Genomic DNA, 21290 nt, shown 5'->3' on the forward strand with positions numbered 1-21290 from the left:
GCTGTGCGGAGGATGTCAGCCGGTGGGTATACGTTTCCTCCATACGAACATCTCAATTTGTGTTACCAGCGGTCATTGTTTTTGGTGTTAAGACGGAGTCTATTTCTTTTTTTCTAGACAGTGGAGCAGGGGTAAACTTGATTGATGCCCATTTTGCCCGCACTATGGGTTTGTCTCTCTGTACGCTGCAGAGACCTATTCCCGTATTCGCTATAGATTCTGCTCCTCTGTCTCAGAGAAACCTCACCCACATTGTTCATAATTTACACCTTCGGGTAGGGGACCACCATAATGAGTGTCTTTCATGTTACGTTCTGGAGGGCCTTCCCTCTCCGGTGGTATTGGGTCTTCCCTGGTTGGTAGCGCACAATCCAGTGGTGGATTGGCAGGCCAGGGAGATATTGGAGTGGAGTGAGCATTGCAGAGAGAATTGCTTAAATAACAATTGCTTAATCGCCTCCATAGCTTCCCTACCTACATTTATTTCGGACTTTGAGGACGTTTTTTCTGAAAAGGGTTGTCAGAAACTACCACCTCATTGTCCTTATGATTGCCCGGTTAACCTGATTCCCGGGGCAAAATTACCCAAGTCCAGGTTGTATAATCTTTCGGATCCCGAGAGACAAGCCATGAAAGATTATATCTCCGAGAGTCTGGCTAAGGGACACATCAGACCCTCTTCTTCACCCGTGGCTGCAGGGTTTTTCTTTGTTAAAAAGAAAGATGGGGGCCTGCGTCCTTGCTTAGATTTCCGTGAGTTAAACCAGATAACCATCCGTGACCCATACCCTCTTCCTCTCATTCCTGACCTTTTTAATCAGATTGCGGGTGCTAAGTGGTTCTCCAAACTTGATCTTAGGGGGGCCTACAATCTGATTCGTATCAAGGAAGGGGATGAGTGGAAGACAGCTTTTAACACCCCTGAGGGGCATTATGAAAATCTAGTTATGCCTTTCGGTCTGACCAATGCCCCTGCTGTCTTCCAACATTTCGTTAATGATATTTTCAGTCATCTCATCGGCAGGTTTGTAGTCATATACCTAGATGATATCTTAATTTATTCGGCTGATCTGAAAACACATCAGGTGCATGTCAGGCAAGTACTGCAGGTCCTACGGACGAATAAATTATATGCGAAAATTGAAAAATGTGTCTTCGCCGTTCAGGAATTACAGTTCCTGGGATATCTATTATCTGCTTCAGGTTTCCGCATGGATCCTGGGAAGGTCCAGGCAATTTTAGATTGGGATCTTCCTGAGAATCTTAAAGCCCTACAACGGTTTTTGGGTTTCGCTAATTTCTATAGAAAGTTCATTAAAAATTATTTAGTGATCGTTAAACCCCTTACCGACATGACTAGGAAGGGGACGGATTTTTCCAAATGGTCTGACGCCGCTAAAGATGCATTTTCCTCTCTAAAGGAGAGGTTTACCTCGGCACCTGTTCTAATTCAACCTGATGTCTCCCAGCCTTTTATTGTCGAGGTAGATGCGTCAGAGGTGGGAGTGGGGGCTGTATTGTCTCAGGGTCCGTCTCCTGGCAAATGGCGTCCTTGCGCTTTCTTTTCCAAAAAATTATCTTCTGCAGAGAAGAATTATGATATTGGAAATAGGGAACTGTTGGCGATTAAGCTGGCGCTTGAAGAGTGGCGTCACTTCTTAGAGGGAGCAATCCACCCCGTCACGGTGATTACGGATCACAAGAACCTTCTGTACCTAGAATCGGCTAAGCGTCTCACCCCTAGACAAGCTAGGTGGTCGCTATTCTTTACCAGATTTAACTTTGTAATCACCTATCATCCTGGGGCAAAAAATACCAAGGCAGACGCATTATCTCGTAGTTTCCCTGGAGGGGGTAATGTTAGTGATCCGGTACCTATTTTACAAAGAGGAGTGGTTGTCTCTGCTGTACACTCTGTTCTAGAGGGAAAGGTGTTAGAGGCTCAGGGGGACGCCCCGGCCTCTTGCCCCTCAGAGAAATTGTTTGTACCGTTAAACCTGCGTCTTGAATTATTAAAAGAACATCATAATTCGGCACTTGCTGGACACCCGGGTAGTAAAGCAACCTTGGAGCTATTATCTCGTCGTTTTTGGTGGCCAAGGTTGCGTCAGGATGTAATGGATTTCGTGTCTACTTGTTCTACTTGTGCACGCGCGAAAGTCTCTCATACACATCCAGCAGGGTCTTTATTGCCACTTTTCATCCCCAATAGGCCATGGACACATCTGTCAATGGATTTCATCACTGACTTACCGTTGTCGGCGGGTAAAACAGTTATCTTGGTAGTAGTAGACAGGTTTAGCAAAATGGTACACTTTATTGCGCTACCCGCACTTCCTAATGCTAAAACTCTTGCTCAGGTGTTTATCAGTGAAATCGTGAAGCTTCACGGGGTCCCTTCCGATGTGGTTTCGGATCGGGGAACCCAGTTTATTTCTAAGTTTTGGAAAGCTTTTTGTTCCCGTTTGGGGGTTCACTTGTCCTTTTCCTCAGCTTTCCATTCTCAGTCGAATGGACAGACTGAGCGTACCAACCAAAACCTAGAAACATATTTAAGGTGTTTTGTGTCTGAAAACCAAGAGTTGTGGTCATCATATTTACCGTTAGCTGAGTTTGCCATAAATAATCATTATCAGGAGTCCACTGGCAAGTCACCATTCCTTGGTGCATACGGTTTTCATCCCCAATTTTGTACTTTCAAAGAGGGGGGGTCTTCTGGGGTTCCCGAAGAGGAAAGGTTTTCTTCATCTCTTTCATCGGTATGGCAGAAGGTGCAAGTTAACTTGAAAAAGATGAGTGGTAAATATAAATGCATGGCCGATAAGAAACGGTCGCCAGGTCCGGACCTAGGAGTGAATGACTATGTGTGGTTGTCTACTAGGAATATTAAGTTGAAGGTTCCTTCTTGGAAACTGGGCCCTAGGTTCATTGGTCCCTATAAAATAGTAGCCGTCATTAACCCTGTGGCTTTTCGCCTGGAGCTACCTCAGACTTTTAAGATCCATAACGTCTTCCATAAATCGTTACTCAAGAAGTATGTTCCACCTCTAGAACCATCGCCGCTGCCACCTCCTCCTGTTATTGTGGCTGGTAATCTGGAGTTTCAAATAGCCAGAATTGTTGATTCTCGTCGGGTCCGCCGCTCTCTTCAGTATCTGGTGCATTGGAGGGGTTACGGTCCCGAGGAAAGAATGTGGGTTCCAGCGTCAGAGGTAAACGCCAACAGGTTAATTCAGGCTTTCCATGCCTCTCATCCGGAGAGACCTGGTCCTGAGTGTCCGGAGGCCCCTCGTGAAAGGGGGGGTACTGTCACGAGGGTATCAAGAGCCATGTCTGACTCCGTTATACCCGGGGTCAGGAAGTCACAGCGGGTGGCTGCGCGCTCTATATCTAAAGATCACGTTGTTTCTTAGTGATTGTTTTCTGTGTTTGCCTTGCTATCCTTTTTGTCTCACTCAGGGATCCGTAGCTTCTCCTCCTCAGCTGTTTCTTGTCTGCCACTCCCAACCTCCTTATATTCTCCCCTCACACTTCTCTAGTTGCCAGTTATAGAGCTTCCTGCCTGGACATCTATACTGACCCACTGGAGTTGTGAATCCTGGTTGTCGTTCCAGAGTGCTACCCTCCGGATCCCTGTTGGGCTTCTTGTTGTCTCCTGTTGTCGCCCACCTGGGATTATATGTTGAGTCTGTGTTGTCTGTCCTCCCCTTGGTGTTTTCCCTTAGAGCTAGTGGTGCGGACTAGTGTTCCCACCGCCCTGTTCACTATCTAGGGCTCAGCTCAGGGAAAGCCAGGGCTTTAGGCACGTGATCGGCGTACGGGTGAGGAACCCGTCTAGGGACGTCAGGGCAGCCAGGTGCCAGCCGCAAGGTGAGTCAGGGGTCACCACCTTCCCTCTCACTTGGGCAGGGCCTTCCTCGTTCCCTCCCTCTGTGTCACGTATGTGATAGTCACGCCGACCGTGATAGGGGCTGTCTGAGACAGCGGAGTGTTAGGCTCCCCTGTTTTGGCCAGCCCTCCACAGTCAGAGGACAACTGTTCTCTCCTTCTGAGTGTAAGGGGCTGTCTGAGACAGCGGAGTGTTAGGCTCTCCTGTTTTGGCCAGCCCCCTACAGTCAGAGGGCCAACTGTTCTCTCCGTCTGAGTGTAAGGGGCTGTCTGAGACAGCGTAGTGTTTGGATCCCTTGTTTTGGCCAGCCCCCTACAGTCAGAGGGCCAACTGTTCTCTCCGTCTGAGTGTAAGGGGCTGTCTGAGACAGCGGAGTGTTTGGCTCCCCTGTTTTGGCCAGCCCCCTACAGTCAGAGGGCCAACTGTTCTCTCCGTCTGAGTGTAAGGGGCTGTCTGAGACAGCGGAGTGTTTGGCTCCCCTGTTTTGGCCAGCCCCCTATGGTATAAGGTAGACATAGTATAGAACATGGATGTTTTGTATCAATTCTTTACTTTCCTTCTTTTTTTTTTTCCTACAGAACTACCAGAAGGACTCTGGAGCCTGAACAACCTCCTGAGGTGGAACCGGAACGGATCGCCTCGCCAGCCCTCCTGTCCCTCATGCATCGGCTCAGGACAATCCGGGTCCCCTACCGGATCCCTCCGCTCCACAGAAGCTCTTAGGTTTCCGGCCAAATTTGAGAGCCCTGGTGAGCGGGCAGAGATCCAGTAGGCCAAATCGAAATGGTTATGTGGACCTTGTAGAGGTCGTTTCCGACGCTCTAGAAGGTTTTGCCAAACATCAGAAGGAGTTTAGTGCTGACTTGATTCACCGCTGGGATGGGGCGGAGTCGGCGATTCAACGCAGCCCTAACTGCCATTATGGGCTAAGCATGATCAGTTTGATGGACTCAATGACGCCCGAGCAGTTGTATGAGTTTAAGATCATGCTAGAGAACGGGTCATGGCAAATTATCGTAGACCCTCTGATTGGCACATGAACAGCAAATGCTTGTTCATTGTTCAGTCTTGTGCCCTTTCATATGAGCCCTTGTGGGAGTCATGGTCCATCAGCATCAGGAATTCATCAATAAATTGCAATTTTACAGTTTGATTAATGATTTCCCGATGACGCTCTGACATAACCAGTGTGATTACCACAAGGGACATACAGCTGTTAAGGCCTCTTACACATGACTGTATGCCGGTCCGTGAGCGGGCCTTATGTCCCGTAGTACAAGTCGAGCTGCCCCCGGGACTATTGTCTAGCACTCGTTAGATCATATGAGTGCGGGAGAATAGCCCAGTGTGCGGCACAACATGGACAGCATCATGATACTATGTACTCCTGTACGTACAACCAATGGCGATCCGGGACATATGGCCCGCTAACCAACCACTATACATCTTTTAGTGCATATAGTCGTGTACAAGAGTCCGAAAGGTGTGGTCCGTGATCAGAGCGGAAACCGGTCCGACTTGGAATTTCAACAAGACGGCCCCCAAGAGATTAGCAACGGAGCATTTAAATGCTTCAAAGCTAAGGACAACCCTGGAGATTTGAATACATGAAGTGGGGGGCACTATGAGATGCTGCTCAATACAAAACGGATCCGCTAAACCAGGCATCCTCAAACTGCGGCCCTCCAGCTGCTGTAAAACTACAAATCCCACAATGCCCTGCTGTAGGCCGATACCTGTAGGCTGTTCGGGCATGCTGGGAGTTGTAATTTTGCAACAGCTGGAGGGCCGCAGTTTGAGGATGCCTGCGCTAAACGAATGCAAAAACGGAAATGAATGTGACCAACAGATCCGTCTGAATGGCTTCCGTTCGTCTCCGTTTAGTCATTTTATTGATGGATCAGTTTAAAATGCATTTCAAAAGGATCCGTGAAACGCCAGTGTGAAAGTAGCCTTAGCCTGTCTCTCTCCTCCATGAACTTGCTTCTTCTCCTCTCACCAACTACTAACTAACTCCAACTAACTAACTTCCTGTCTAGACACACCCAAGCTATATGTATGATGTCAGCACCACCTAGGGGCGAGTGGGTGTAAATGACAATGAAAATACAGAAATAGTCAGATGTTTAAAGTCTCCCATTAACACACATATGTGGGACGCTGCAGTGCCTCTTCTCTGGGGGGGGGGGGTTAGCCTTCTGTTCAGGTACCTCTTCTCTATGAAGGTCGGCCTTCTGTTCAGGTACCTCTTCTCTATGGAGGTCGGCCTTCTGTTCAGGTACCTCTTCTCTATGGAGGTCGGCCTTCTGTTCAGGTACCTCTTCTCTATAGAGGTCGGCCTCCTGTTCAGGTACCTCTTCTCTATGGGGGTCGGCCTTCTGTTCAGGTGATCAGCCTTCTGTTCAGGTACCTCGTCTCTATGGAGGTCAGCCTTCTGTTCAGGTACCTCTTTTCTATGGAGGACGGCTGTCATGGCCACGGTTTTGGCCGTGACTCCTTGGGAGCCGCATACAGTTGCCCGCGGTTTGGGTTGTTGTTTCAACCGCAGCTTGAGGCTTGTTGTTGTTTGCCTCAAGTGCGGTTGCCGCGGACAACAGGTATGTGTGCGGTCCCTTTGGAGTTTGTGTGCGTGTATGTATGCACTGTCGTTAGTCTGTGTGCACTCTGTGTATTGTGTGGTCTGCACGGACACCTTTCCTGCACTGTGGTTGCCCGTGGCAACGTTTGTCGTTGTGTACATGTGGTGGCAGTGTCCCGGCCTTGGGGCTGACTCCCAGGACACGGTTGCCACCCATGTCGTTGCCTGCGGCAACAACCACAGTGTGTTTGTCGTGTTGGACACTTTCCCTTTAAGTTGGTGTTTTCCCTTTCCTGTGGTGCTGGAAGGGTTAACTCCCTTCCCAGTGTGTGTGATGTCACTGGGTGTGTCTGACCGTTGGGTGTGGCCTCTTAGACCTATAAAGCCTCTCACTTTGGCATGGCTCAGGAGGTTGCTTCAGTCATGCTTTGCTGTTGCAGCCTCCTGTGATTTCCATCTTCTTGTAAGGGCCACCCTTCCGGTCATAAGTTCTAATACTGTGATGTGTTGTTGATGTCTTATGTCTTTGGTTTTTGTGCAGCTATGGATGTCCTGGTCCCTGTGTGTCTTCATGTGTGTGCTGTTTACCTTTGTCTGTGTGGACAGCCTTTCCTTAGCACAGGTTCCAGTCAGCAAGGCTGAGACAGGTTTGTGTGGAACTGTTTGGTTCACCTCTCTTATCCATAGTCCTGTTTATGTACCCCCTTCTTCATGCTGCTTGGCCAGTGAGACTCCTGCTCCCCCGTGCCTAGGAGGAGTGGGTTGTCTTACCCTGCTCCTTAGCCCAGGGACCGGTCGGAGGGTAAGTCAGGGATCCGAGGTTCCTGCGCATGGGTCCTCCTACCATCAAGGTCGGCCCATGCAGGTAGGAGACAGGGTCAGCGTTAGGGATGCAACAGGAGGTGACCTGCTCCCTGACTCTGTGTTCCTGGCGAGTAGCGACTGGACATCTTCCGTCATCGCACGGCTGAGGATTTCCCCCATCCTCAGCCGTGACATCGGCCTTCTGTTCAGGTACCTCTTCTCTATGGAGGTCGGCCTTCTGTTCAGGTACCTCTTCTCTATGGAGGTCGGCCTTCTGTTCACGTACCTCTTCTCTATGGGAGTCAGCCTTCTGTTCAGGTACCTCTTCTCTATGGGGGTCAGCCTTCTGTTCAGGAACCTCTTCTCTATGGGGGTCGGCCTTCTGTTCAGGTACCTCTTCTCTATGGGAGTCAGCCTTCTGTTCTGGTACCTCTTCTCTATGGGGGTCAGCCTTCTGTTCAGGGGGTCAGCCTTCTGTTCAGGTACCTCTTCTCTATGGGGGTCGGCCTTCTGTTCAGGTACCTCTTCTCTATGGGGGTCGGCCTTCTGTTCAGGGGGTCAGCCTTCTGTTCAGGTACCTCTTCTCTATGGGGGTCGGCCTTCTGTTCAGGGGGTCAGCCTTCTGTTCAGGTACCTCTTCTCTATGGGGGTCGGCCTTCTGTTCAGGTACCTCTTCTCTATGGGGGTCGGCCTTCTGTTCAGGTACCTCTTCTCTATGGGGGTCGGCCTTCTGTTCAGGTACCTCTTCTCTATGGGGGTCGGCCTTCTGTTCAGGTACCTCTTCTCTATGGGGGTCGGCCTTCTGTTCAGGTACCTCTTCTCTATGGGGGTCGGCCTTCTGTTCAGGTACCTCTTCTCTATGGGGGTCGGCCTTCTGTTCAGGTACCTCTTCTCTATGGGGGTCGGCCTTCTTTTCAGGTACCTCTTCTCTATGGGGGTCGACCTTCTGTTCTGGTACCTCTTCTCTATGGGGGTCGACCTTCTGTTCAGGTACCTCTTCTCTATGGGGGTCGGCCTTCTGTTCTGGTACCTCTTCTCTATGGGGGTCGGCCTTCTGTTCTGGTACCTCTTCTCTATGGGGGTCGACCTTCTGTTCAGGTACCTCTTCTCTATGGGGGTCGACCTTCTGTTCAGGTACCTCTTCTCTATGGGGGGTCGGCCTTCTGTTCAGGTACCTCTTCTCTATGGGGGTCGGCCTTCTGTTGAGGTACCTCTTCTCTATGGGGGTCGGCCTTCTGTTCTGGTACCTCTTCTCTATGGGGGTCGGCCTTCTGTTCTGGTACCTCTTCTCTATGGGGGTCGACCTTCTGTTCAGGTACCTCTTCTCTATGGGGGTCGGCCTTCTGTTCCGGTACCTCTTCTCTATGGGGGTCGGCCTTCTGTTCAGGTACCTCTTCTCTATAGGGGTTCCGGTACCTCTTCTCTATGGGTGTCAGCTTCTGTTCAGGTACCTCTTCTTTATGCGGGTCAGCCTACTGTTCAGGGACCTCTTCTCTATGGGGGTCAGCCTTCTGTTTAGGTACCTCTTATCCATGGGGGGGGTCAGCCTTCTGTTCAGGTACCTCTTCTCTCTGGGGTCGGCCTTCTGTTCAGGTACCTCTTCTCCATAGGAGTTGGCCTTCTGTTCAGGTACCTCTTCTCTGTGGTGGTAAGCCTTCTGTTCCCATACCTCTTCTCTATTGGTTCAGCCTTCTGTTCGGGTACTTCTCTATGGTGGTCAGCCTTCTGTTCCGGTACCTCTTGTCTAGGGGGGGTCAGACTTCTGTTTAGGTACCTCTTTTCTATAGGGAAGGGGGGGTCAGACTTCTGTTCCGGTACCTCTCCTCTATGGGGGTCGGCCTTCTGTTCAGGTACCTCTTCTCTATGGGGGTCAGCCTTCTGTTCAGGTACCTCTTCTTTATGGGGGTCGGCCTTCAGTTCAGGTACCTCTTCTCTATGGTGGTCAGCCTTCTGTTCAGGTACCTCTTCTCTATCTACACCATTGTTTTCAATGGTAATTTTCCTTACACCATCATTTAAAGGGACAGGAGTTTCATCACTTGCTGCAGAACTGTTTTCTCTTCCCCACAGCTCCCAGAACAAGGGGAAATCACGGCCCAACATTACATCATGCATGAGCCTTTTTGCAACACCAAGTTCATAAGTCCCAGTTCCCACTGGAGTCTCACACTCAGTGAGAGCCACAGGATAGTCTTTGCTATTCCCATATATGTTCCAGAACGTAGTACCAAGCTACCAAGCTGACCTGTACCAGGCTCTCCTGGCTCCCTGCGTCCAACAACGCTTGGACTGCCATTTACCACAATGTCACACACTTTTGTCGCAGTCTCTAGTCCCGGTGTCTTAACACCTACCTGCTCGGCACATATCGACTGCCGACGGCTCACACCGCAGTTCACGGCTACTGAGTGCAAAATGCCTGGTTGCCACGTCTGGGGGATCCCTTGCCCTTTAGGAGGTTTTTACGATTTTTGTCCCTCTTACAGAGCAAGTAGTTGTGACACCATTTGCAGTTAAGCAACGAGGACATGGAGGCCCCTTTCAGTATGGTGGTGTTGATACTGTCAGAGTAATTCAAATTTTCAGTAAGAAGCAATTAAGGGTACTTTCACAGTAGCGTTGTTGGATTCCGGCAGGCAGTTCTGTTGCTGGAAATGACTGTCAGATCCGTCAAACCGCATGCAAGCTGATAGTCAGTTGCCGGAAATACCAACCGGATCCGGCAAACCGTATGTAAACGGAGATCATTTTTACCGGATCCGTCAGATGTATCTGGTGAAATAACGGATCCGTCTTATCCTTTATCATCAGGTTTCAGACAGAATAACGGATCTGGTATTTGAATTTTCAGACATCAAAAGAAACAATTTCATATGCAAATTCTACAGTGGCTATAAAAAGCCAAACGAAGGTCACATCCCCCTCAGATGCTGCCTCAGAAGAGAGCAAAGATCATGCCGGACCACATTCGCTTTGGATTTCAGGCTCTAATCCTTGTTTCCCGCTAGAGAAGACGTCTTCGAGGCGTCGTCGGGTGCATCCGATTACTTCTGCCAGAATGAGAAGGGGAGCATTTGAAGTTCTGTTTCCCGAACTGCGGAACTATCCGGACAAGTTTCATAACTACTGACAGATGAGCGTCGACAGTTTGGACGATCTGCTCCAAAGAGTGTCTCATCGCATCGACAGACAGGACACCACTTTCTGTCGAAGTGTTTCACCTGCAGAACACTTAATGCTTATACATTTTTATTTTTATATAAACTGTTATTTCTGTATAAATGTTTAAGCTTTTCCTGGTTCGAAGCTGAAACCTGACACATTTCCCTACCCCATTTCCCTTTATTTGACACAGTACTCTACCTAGCGCAGCTCTTGATTGCGCAGGCCAAGGGCTATGGAGGCTCTGCATTAGTATTGTTCACTGGGACTTCACCCGCTCCTATGGTCAGGCTTTACCCCTATCTCGACCATTAGAGACGTTGACTTCACTGTGAGCAATGCTATTCCGAAGCATACGCCTATCGTTCTAACTGTTGATGAGGTAGTAAAGGCAGCTGTCGTGTTACACAACTACCTCCTCATAAAAGAACCGCTACACGTCGAGCAGATTCCTGAAGACAGTGAGTTGGACAGTATTGAAAGCTTTGGCCCGCGGACCACTGTAGCAGTTTCCAGGATGAGAGGTTCCTTTGCTCCGATGCAGGAAGAGTGGCAGGACCGAAATTCAATTGTTCTTCATTTCTTTTTTTCATTCAATTTGAATATATTCTTGATGCAGTTTGTTTGCGGGGTTATGTTGGTGGGTGGATACACTAGTATGTATTGGTTTTCAAGACCTGTTTTGTAAAATTAGTCTGTTTCATAATTTTTTTTAAAAACATACATTGAGTCTAGTTGCATATATTGATCTCTCGCCAGCGTTGGGATATTTTAAGTGTTCCTAAAGAACCCGTTTTGGATCTTCTTGTTTCAAAAACCCTTTAAAAAAAAAAAACACATAACATTTATTAAGAATAGATAACTTTTTTATAAAATAAATATATAAAAAAAACATAATTTAAAAAAAAACCATTTATAATTGCCAATATTAAGGCCTGGGGGAAGTAGAAGGGTGGGGGGTGAGGGCAGTGCATGTTTGGGGCCCCTCAATCCTGTTGTTCTTCTGCCACTGTGGACAAATAAGTGCGTGTTGGGGCAAGTGCCACAGAGGGAGTATTTAAAGTGGAGGATTGGGCAGGAGATGGAGTTTCCAGAGCTAGAGTAGAGGGAGTGGTAAAAGAGGTTGGAGGATAGTAATGAGGAGGAGAGGGAGAAAGGTGGTGAGAAAATAGCTCAGTGGTTTGGGACTGGGATGGGGTATGATAAGTGGGATGGGGCGGCTGGGAAGGGGGATGGGGAGGTTGGGAAGGGGGATGGGTGGGGGATGGGTGTGGGCTGGGGGATAGGGTAGTAGTGGGGGATAGGTGGGGGAAGGGATGTGGGGCAGTGTTGCACTTGCCACAAGATGCAGTCCACTTGTGCCAATATAGAGTAGAGGGAGTGGTGAATGAGGTTGGAGGATAGTAATGAGGAGGAGAGGGAGAAAAGTGGTGATAAAATAGCTCAGGAGTTTGGGACTGGGATGGGGTATGGGAAGGGGGATGGGGAGGTTGGGAAGTGGTGGGGGATAGGGAAGTGGTGGGGGATAGGGAAGTGGTAGGGGATAGGTGTGGGATGGGGGATAGGTGTGGGATGGGGGATAGGACAGGAGCGGGGGATGGGGCTGGGGCAGGGGAAGGGATGTGGGGCAGTGTTCCATCACGGTGAGCAACGGTATCAAATAAAAAAGCATCTGACTCATTTGCAACGTCAGCACCGCCCCCTCCTACCTGACGGCTCCTACCTGTCCTCTGGCGACACATGAGGGCCTCAAATAATGGGCCTAAAGTGGCCATCGTTGCGTCGCCAGAGGGCACAGGTAGGAAAACATTGAGGTCCTGACCACTTGCTTAAGCTGGACGAGAGGGACCCGCGGTGGCCGGCTCATCAGGGACCGCCTCCTGGGGAACTTTGGGCGCCCAAGTACTGCTTGCTGTTCTGTAAAGCAAAGAAATTGATTTCGCAATTGTACACTGCTCAAAAAAATAAAGGGAACACAAAAATAACACATCCTAGATCTGAATTAATTAAATATTCTTCTGAAATACTTTGTTCTTTACATAGTTGAATGTGCTGACAACAAAATCACACAAAAATAAAAAAATGGAAATCAAATTTTTCAACCCATAGAGGTCTGGATTTGGAGTCACCCTCAAAATTAAAGTGGAAAAACACACTACAGGCTGATCCAACTTTGATGTAATGTCCTTAAAACAAGTCAAAATGAGGCTCAGTAGTGTGTGTGGCCTCCACGTGCCTGTATGACCTCCCTACAACGCCTGTGCATGCTCCTGATGAAGTGGCGGACGGTCTCCTGAGGGATCTCCTCCCAGACCTGGACTAAAGCATCTGCCAACTCCTGGACAGTCTGTGGTGCAACGTGACGTTGGTGGATAGAGCGAGACATGATGTCCCAGATGTGCTCAATTGGATTCAGGTCTGGGGAACGGGCGGGCCAGTCCATAGCATCAATGCCTTCGTCTTGCAGGAACTGCTGACACACCCCAGCCACATGAGGTCTAGCATTGTCTTGCATTAGGAGGAACCCAGGGCCAACCGCACCAGCATATGGTCTCACAAGGGGTCTGAGGATCTCATCTCGGTACCTAATGGCAGTCAGGCTACCTCTGGCGAGCACATGGAGGGCTGTGCGGCCCTCCAAAGAAATGCCACCCCACACCATTACTGACCCAATGCCAAACCGGTCATGCTGGAGGATGTTGCAGGCAGCAGAACGTTCTCCACGGCGTCTCCAGACTCTGTCACGTCTGTCACATGTGCTCAGTGTGAACCTGCTTTCATCTGTGAAGAGCACAAGGCGCCAGTGGTGAATTTGCCAATTTTGGTGTTCTCTGGCAAATGCCAAACGTCCTGCACGGTGTTGGGCTGTAAGCACAACCCCCACCTGTGGACGTCGGGCCCTCATATCACCCTCATGGAGTCTGTTTCTGACCGTTTGAGCAGACACATGCACATTTGTGGCCTGCTGGAGGTCATTTTGCAGGGCTCTGGCAGTGCTCCTCCTGTTCCTGCTTGCACAAAGACGGAGGTAGCGGTCCTGCTGCTGGGTTGTTGCCCTCCTACGGCCTCCTCCACGTCTCCTGATGTACTGGCCTGTCTCCTGGTAGCGCCCCCATGCTCTGGACACTACGCTGACAGACACAGCAAACCTTCTTGCCACAGCTCGCATTGATGTGCCATCCTGGATAAGCTGCACTACCTGAGCCACTTGTGTGGGTTGTAGACTCCGTCTCATACTACCACTAGAGTGAAAGCACCGCCAGCATTCAAAAGTGACCAAAACATCAGCCAGGAAGCATAGGAACTGAGAAGTGGTCTGTGGTCCCCACCTGCAGAACCACTCCTTTATTGGGGGTGTCTTGCTAATTGCCTATAATTTCCACCTGTTGTCCATCCCATTTGCACAACAGCATGTGAAATTGATTGTCACTCAGTGTTGCTTCCTAAGTGGACAGTTTGATTTCACAGAAGTGTGATTGACTTGGAGTTACATTGTGTTGTTTAAGTGTTCCCTTTATTTTTTTGAGCAGTGTATTTTGGTGGAGAACTTCTGGATAGAGGTGAGCAAATCGACTTCTGATGCTACATAGGAAGTTGCATTGCAAAAAAAGTCATACAAATACTGTACATAGAGCCCATACATTCTATTAGTGTACAGAGAAGTGTCTATGTACAGTATGTTCGGAAGTATAACCTGAAGCAGGCTTCACTCATCTCTACTCCACAAAATACTATGTGGATGTCCAAGACAGAGTGCCAGAGGACAGTCTGCCTGGGCCATACACATAGATAGGAGAACGTAATTCATAATCTGTATACACATCATATTTTACCTTCGCAGCTCTAGGGCTCTTCGTAGGAACCCCAAGGCGGCAGAATAGCGATATTGCCACCTTGAGGTTCCTCCCTAACCACTAGGGCGCTGAAGTTCCTCGTTATAATCTTTCTTGTAGCGGTCCCTGATTGACCGCCACCGAACCACGATTGTCGACCCTGGAACATAAAAAAAAAAAAAGGTTAGTCTTTAAAATACATGATTTGTTGACATCAAAAATGGTTTATTATTTAATTGACCCAGCCACAACAACAATTAAAAAAAAATTGTTGTTAAACAATCGGTGGCAGTGACCCACAGCAACTAGAAGGTAAACCACTTTTGAGCAATAAAACATACGTGTATGCTATCTACAAATGAAATACTGTATACTTATGGCACTCATCTCGTTGCCTGTCTCTGAGGTCGTCCCAATTTGGCACAATGGCCTCACATATCTCGTGCCAGAGGAGCCGGGTTGCTTGGTGGTCTGCATGGCGGCGGTAGGTGTGCTCCCACAACGGTGATCGTTCCTCCCCCATCTGGATGAGGAGGTCATTGTCAATAAAAAAAAATTGCCAACGTACTCCTCATCCCTTCTGGTGGAGACTAACCTTAGCCCTAACAAAAAAATTATTAAAAAAATTAACATAATGTTTTAAACTTTTAAAATTACAAAGACTTTGATTGAAAATACTCACACGACCCCGACCGCGCGTGCTCCCCGACTTCCTCTGGCAGAGGTTCGATGACCTTTCTGAGAGGCAACGGGACGAGATGGCTGTAAAATACAAAAAAATATATATAATTTAAGAACATACAATAACATGTATCTTTGTGAAAAAATTTAAAATTAAACACCTACCGTTTGCTGTCCTCCACCCCCAACTTCATGGCCGGGATGCATCTCCTCCAGAGATGATGACTGAGGATAAAAAAATAAAAATTTTAATAATTATACAATATTACAGTTGGGAATGCTACCCCAAAAAAATTATATTTACACTCTACAGAAGACAACAGACCCACTAAAATATTACTGACTTGTCATTTTTGGGGAAAAAAAATAAGGGGGAAGGCCTAAATAGAATGGGGGAAGGCTGTCTGGCAGACGGGCAGTCGTTTGACAGGCTGGTGGGCTGTCTGGCTGGATTTTTTTATTTTTTTTTAAATATATAAAAGGAGAGGTAGTCATAATCTTGTACCTAAGACTACTACTCCTGGCATCCACTATGTACTTATACTACCTGCAGTCCCTGTGAAAATGTACTTAGGGACTGCAGGTAGTATAAGTACATAGTGGATGCTAAGAGTAGTAGTACCTAGGACTACTTGTCAGGACGAGGTGTGGGAGGGAACACCACACCAAACACAAGAGGAAAAGGTCACCACCTAATGAATCCTAACCCTAGCCCTGACTGCTAACCGAATGAACGGACCTCAGTGGTAGGACCGTTCATTCACTGGAACCTAAAGCCTGACTACCCTGTAATGCTTGAGGTAGTGATAGGGCCCAAAGACTACCCATTCCTTAAGCAGAAGGAACAGGGGCCTTGACTCAGACCAGATACCAGAAGGCAGGGGAAACAACACAAAACAAATACAAAGGAATGAGACACTTAACTCCTGAAGTAGAAGAAAGAGCAGGAACACCAGAGGAGACAACACACACCAGCTCTTCCACTTGCAAATGAAGCTATACACCGCAATGAGTGAAGGAAGTAGCCAGACTTAAACAGTAATGACCACCATGCTGCGCCTGACTAGAGGTGTGGTCATTACCATCAACAAAGATGATATCAAGTGCAGACAGCCTCTCTGACCTTCTAACACCTAGCCTGGGAGTGACCGTGACAGTACCCCTCCTTCTACGGGTGGCCTCCAGACACCCAGGACTGACTTTCTCCGGATGATCTCTGTGATAGGCCCTCACAAGACGATTTGCATTAATGTTGGTCGCTGGGACACACATCCTTTCCTCAGGTCCGTAACCCCTCCACTGCACGAGATACTGTAGGGATCTATGGAGAACTTGGGAGTCAATTATCTTGGCGATTTCAAATTTCTAAATTACCATCCACCATGACAGGAGCGGGGGCAAGGAGGACGGCACAACAGGTTCAACATATCTCTTCAACAACGACCTATGGAACATGTTATGAATCTTCAAAGCTTGAGGAAGCTCAAGACGTAAGGTTACAGTGTTAATAACGGCAGTGATCTTATATGGACCAATAAACCTTGGACCCAACTTCCAAGAAGGTATTTTCAACTTAATGTTTCTTGTGGACAGCCACACAGAATCACCCACTCTCAGGTCCGGAACATTCATGCATCTCTTGTCAGCCATGCGTTTATACTTCTTACTCATCTTTTTCAGATTATTTTGAATTTTCCGACAGATAGATGACAAAGAAGAGAAAAATATTTCCTCTTCCGGTACACCAGAAGTCTCAGTACCAGAAAAAGTGCCAAATTGCGGGTGTAACCCACATGCCCCAAAAAATGGCAACTTATCAGTGGACTCCTGTCTACAGTTATTTATAGAAAACTCGGCCAAAGCCAAGAATGAAGGCGTCTCCTCCTGGTTCTCAGAGACAAAACATCTCAAATAAGTCTCCAGATTCTTGCGCTCGGTCTGTCCGGTCGACTGAGGATGAAAGGCCGAAGAGAAGGACAATTGTACACCCAGACAAGTACAGAACGCCTTCCAGAATTTGGAAACAAACTGAGTCCCCCGATCAGACACCACATCAGAGGGAATACGATGTAGTTTCACGATGTTGTCCACAAACACCTGTGCAAGAGTTTTAGCATTAGGTAGACCTAAGTAGTAGTAGTTCTCCCCTGAGGCACATCCAGGTTCTAACCTCCTGTCCAGTGGAGGGTGAACCAAGCGGCTGAATACGACATTGGCCCTCAGATTACTATGGCTAAAATATGTGTTGTAGGGACCTCTACAGCACATTGTCAACGTTGTTGATCTGTGCCAACTATGCGCCCAAATGAAACACCAGGCATGGATTCCACAGGACTTGCCCGTACCTTGGCCAGAATGGAGAGGTATACCAGCCGCACCCGGCAATTGTTCCCCAGCGCAGTTTGTGCGTTCTTTTTCCCAATGTTGAGAAAAATATTTAATAAAAAAACAAACAAAAACAAAAAGGTAGTGACCTCCTCCGCTTCTTCCGCCTGCACCGCCGCGTTCGCCTCTACAATTTGCACCGCCTTCTCCTCCACTTGGATCTCCGCCTCAAGATTGTTATGTCTTATAATGGCAGAGTAGAGAAGTATACCGGGAGCCATTGTTGTACTCCAGCGCATTTTGTGTGTTCTCTTTGCCATCTCCCAAAGTTTAGTGGTCGACAGTTACTAACCCCCCCCCCAAAAAATAAAAAATTATATTAAGAATTATAATAAGATTACCCATTTTGAATCCATCCAACTAATCTGGGAGAGGAAATTCTTCTGTGGAGTATGTCTGTGAGACTCTGTGGAGTATGTCTGTGAAAGACATGAATTATTTAAGAAAATTAGGAACACCCCCTCCATATACAGTCAGGTCCATAAATATTGGGACATCGACACGATTCTAAATTTTTTGTCTCTATACACCACCAAAATGGATTTGAAATGTAACAAACAAGATGTGCTTTACCTGCAGACTGTCAGCTGTAATTTGAGGGTATTTACATCCAAATCAGGTGAACGGTGCAGGAATTACAGCAGTTTGCATATGTGCCTCCCACTTGTTCCGGGACCAAAAGTAATGGGACAGAATAATAATCATAAATCAAACTTTCACATTTTAATACTTGGTTGCAAATCCTTTGCGTTCAATTACAGCCTGAAGTACTGGAACGCAGAGACATCACCAGACGCTGGGTCTCATCCCTGGTGATGCTCTGCCAGGCCTCTACTGCAACTGTCTTCAGTTCCTGCTTGTTCTTGGGGCATTTTCCCTTCAGTTTTGTCTTCAGCAAGTGAAATGCTCAATCGGATTCAGGTCCGGTGATTGACTCGGCCATTGCATAATATTCCACTTCTTTCCCTTAAATAACTCTTTGGTTGCTTTTGCAGTATGCTTTGGGTCATTGTCCATCTGCACTGTGAAGTGCCGTCTAATGAGTCTGAAGCATTTAGCTGAATATGAGCAGATAATATTGCCCGAAACACTTCAGAATTCATCCTGCTGCTTTTGTCAGCAGTCACATCATCAATAAATACAAGAGAAGCAGTTCCATTGGCAGCCATACATGCCCACGCCATGACACTACCTCCACCATGCTTCACTGATGAGGTGGTATGCTTAGGATCATGAGCAGTTCCTTTCCTTCTCCATACTCTTCTCTTCCCATCACTCTGGTACAAGTTGATCTTGGTCTCATCTGTCCATAGGATGTTGTTCCAGAACTGTGAAGGCTTTTTTAGATGTTGTTTGGCAAACTCTAATCTGGCCTTCCTGTTTTTGAGGCTTACCAAAGGTTTACATCTTGTGGTGAACCCTCTGTATTCACTCTGGTGAAGTCTTCTCCTGATTGTTGACTTTGACACACATACACCTACCTCCTGGAGAGTGTTCTTGATCTGGCCAACTGTTGTGAAGGGCGTTTTCTTCACCAGGGAAATAATTTTTCGGTCATCCACCACAGTTGTTTTCCGTGGTCTTCCGGGTCTTTTGTTGTTGCTGAGCTCACTGTTGCGATCTTTCTTTTTAAGGGTGTTTCAGACAGTTGTTTTGGCCGCGCCTAATGTTTTTGTTATCTCTCTGATGGGTTTGTTGTGTTTTTTCAGCCTAATGATGGCTTCACTCATAGTGACAGCTCTTTGGATCTCATCTTGAGAGTTGACAGCAACAGATTCCAAATGCAAATAGCAGACTGGAAATGACCTCTGACCTTTTATCTGCTCATTGTAATTGGGATAATGAGGGAATAACACACACCTGGCCATGGAACAGCTGAGAAGACAATTGTCCCATTACTTTTGGTCCCTTAACAAGTGGGAGGCACATATGCAAACTGCTGTAATTCCTGCACCGTTCACCTGATTTGGATGTAAATGGCCTCAAATTACAGCTGACAGTCTGCAGGTAAAGCACATCTTGTCCGTTTCATCTCACATCCAGTGTGGTGGTGTATAGAGCCAAACATGTTACAATTGTGTTGATGTCCCAATAATTATGGACCTGACTGTATCTGCCAATTTTTTAAATTTAGAACACCCCTTTGGCATCTGTCTTACTATAGTAGGAGAAAGATTCTTTCAATATATGGTCCCCAGATAGGGGACGTGAGAGATTTAGAACTGAGACAAAATGTTTTACAAAGTTTTTGCCCACAACGTACAATCACAAAACTGTCATGGCCCTTAGTAACCTGACACAGAACTGACGGAGCTGCCGCCTCCTCCACCTACACCGCCATGTACACAGCCTCCTCAACTTCCTACTTCAGTTGTACCTCCGCCTCTTGGTTCAAGATTGTCATTTTTTAGTTTTATGTATTTTATGACATTTTAAGTCATTTCCATATCCACATTTGTTTGCAGGGTAATTGTACTGCTCTTACGCCCACTTTGGATCCTGTATTTTTATTTTTGACGAGTTTGACCCAGTTAGTTAGGCCTATGGCCGCTGTTAGTTGGCTAAATTTAGCTTTTTTGAAGTTTGGTACTTTTGTTCCTCTTTACTGTAAGAGCAGTGAGACTGCGGACTCTGTACTGTAATGGAAGTGGGACTATGGACTCTTTACTGTAAGAGCAGTGGGACTATGGACTCTTTACTGTAAGAGCAGTGGGACTATGGACTCTTTACTGTAATGGAAGTGGGACTATGGACTCTTTACTGTAAGAGCAGTGAGACTATGGACTCTTTACTGTAATGGAAGTGGGACTATGGACTCTTTACTGTAAGAGCAGTGAGACTATGGACTCTATACTGTAAGAGCAGTGAGACTATGGACTCTTTACTGTAAGAGCAGTGAGACTATGGACTCTTTACTGTAAGAGCAGTGAGACTATGGTCTCTATACTGTAAGAGCAGTGAGACTATGGACTCTTTACTGTAAGAGCAGTGAGACTATGGACTCTTTACTGTAAGAGCAGTGAGACTGTGGACTCTATACTGTAAGAGCAGTGAGACTATGGACTCTTTACTGTAAGAGCAGTGAGACTATGGACTCTTTACTGTAAGAGCAGTGAGACTATGGACTCTTTACTGTAAGAGCAGTGAGACTATGGACTCTATACTGTAAGAGCAGTGAGACTATGGACTCTTTACTGTAAGAGCAGTGAGACTATGGACTCTTTACTGTAAGAGCAGGGAGACTATGGACTCTATACTGTAAGAGCAGTGAGACTATGGACTCTATACTGTAAGAGCAGTGAGACTATGGACTCTTTACTGTAAGAGCAGTGAGACTATGGACTCTTTACTATAAGAGCAGTGAGACTGTGGACTCTTTACTGTAAGAGCAGTGAGACTATGGACTCTTTACTGTAAGAGCAGTGAGACTATGGACTCTATACTGTAAGAGCAGTGAGACTATGGACTCTTTACTGTAAGAGCAGTGAGACTATGGACTCTATACTGTAAGAGCAGTGAGACTATGGACTCTTTACTGTAAGAGCAGTGAGACTGTGGACTCTATACTGTAAGAGCAGTGAGACTATGGACTCTTTACTGTAAGAGCAGTGAGACTATGGACTCTTTACTGTAAGAGCAGTGAGACTATGGTCTCTATACTGTAAGAGCAGTGAGACTATGGACTCTTTACTGTAAGAGCAGTGAGACTATGGACTCTTTACTGTAAGAGCAGTGAGACTATGGACTCTATACTGTAAGAGCAGTGAGACTATGGACTCTTTACTGTAAGAGCAGTGAGACTATGGACTCTATACTGTAAGAGCAGTGAGACTATGGACTCTATACTGTAAGAGCAGTGAGACTATGGACTCTTTACTGTAAGAGCAGTGAGACTATGGACTCTTTACTGTAAGAGCAGTGAGACTATGGACTCTTTACTGTAAGAGCAGTGAGACTA

General features: G+C 47.2%; 1 protein-coding gene and 1 long non-coding RNA gene across 2 annotated transcripts; one reads left to right on the forward strand and one right to left on the reverse strand.

Moving 5' to 3' along the window:
- Positions 1–5939: 5939 nt before the first annotated feature.
- LOC120994150 (fibrous sheath CABYR-binding protein-like) lies at positions 5940–9386 on the reverse strand. Its single transcript, XM_040422603.1, is given in 6 exon segments — positions 5940–5963; positions 7486–7731; positions 7734–7817; positions 7891–8415; positions 8417–8662; positions 9090–9386. Coding segments are annotated over 6 exon segments (1422 nt in total).
- A 4888-nt stretch (positions 9387–14274) lies between these two features.
- LOC120994247 lies at positions 14275–14801 on the forward strand. The gene is made up of 3 exons (XR_005777370.1): positions 14275–14489; positions 14673–14675; positions 14755–14801. It is a non-coding gene; the product is annotated as an uncharacterized LOC120994247 (long non-coding RNA).
- Positions 14802–21290: the final 6489 nt, after the last annotated feature.

This window comes from Bufo bufo, chromosome 3 (genome assembly GCF_905171765.1).
Source record: "Bufo bufo chromosome 3, aBufBuf1.1, whole genome shotgun sequence".
Classification (NCBI taxonomy): Eukaryota; Metazoa; Chordata; class Amphibia; order Anura; family Bufonidae; genus Bufo; species Bufo bufo.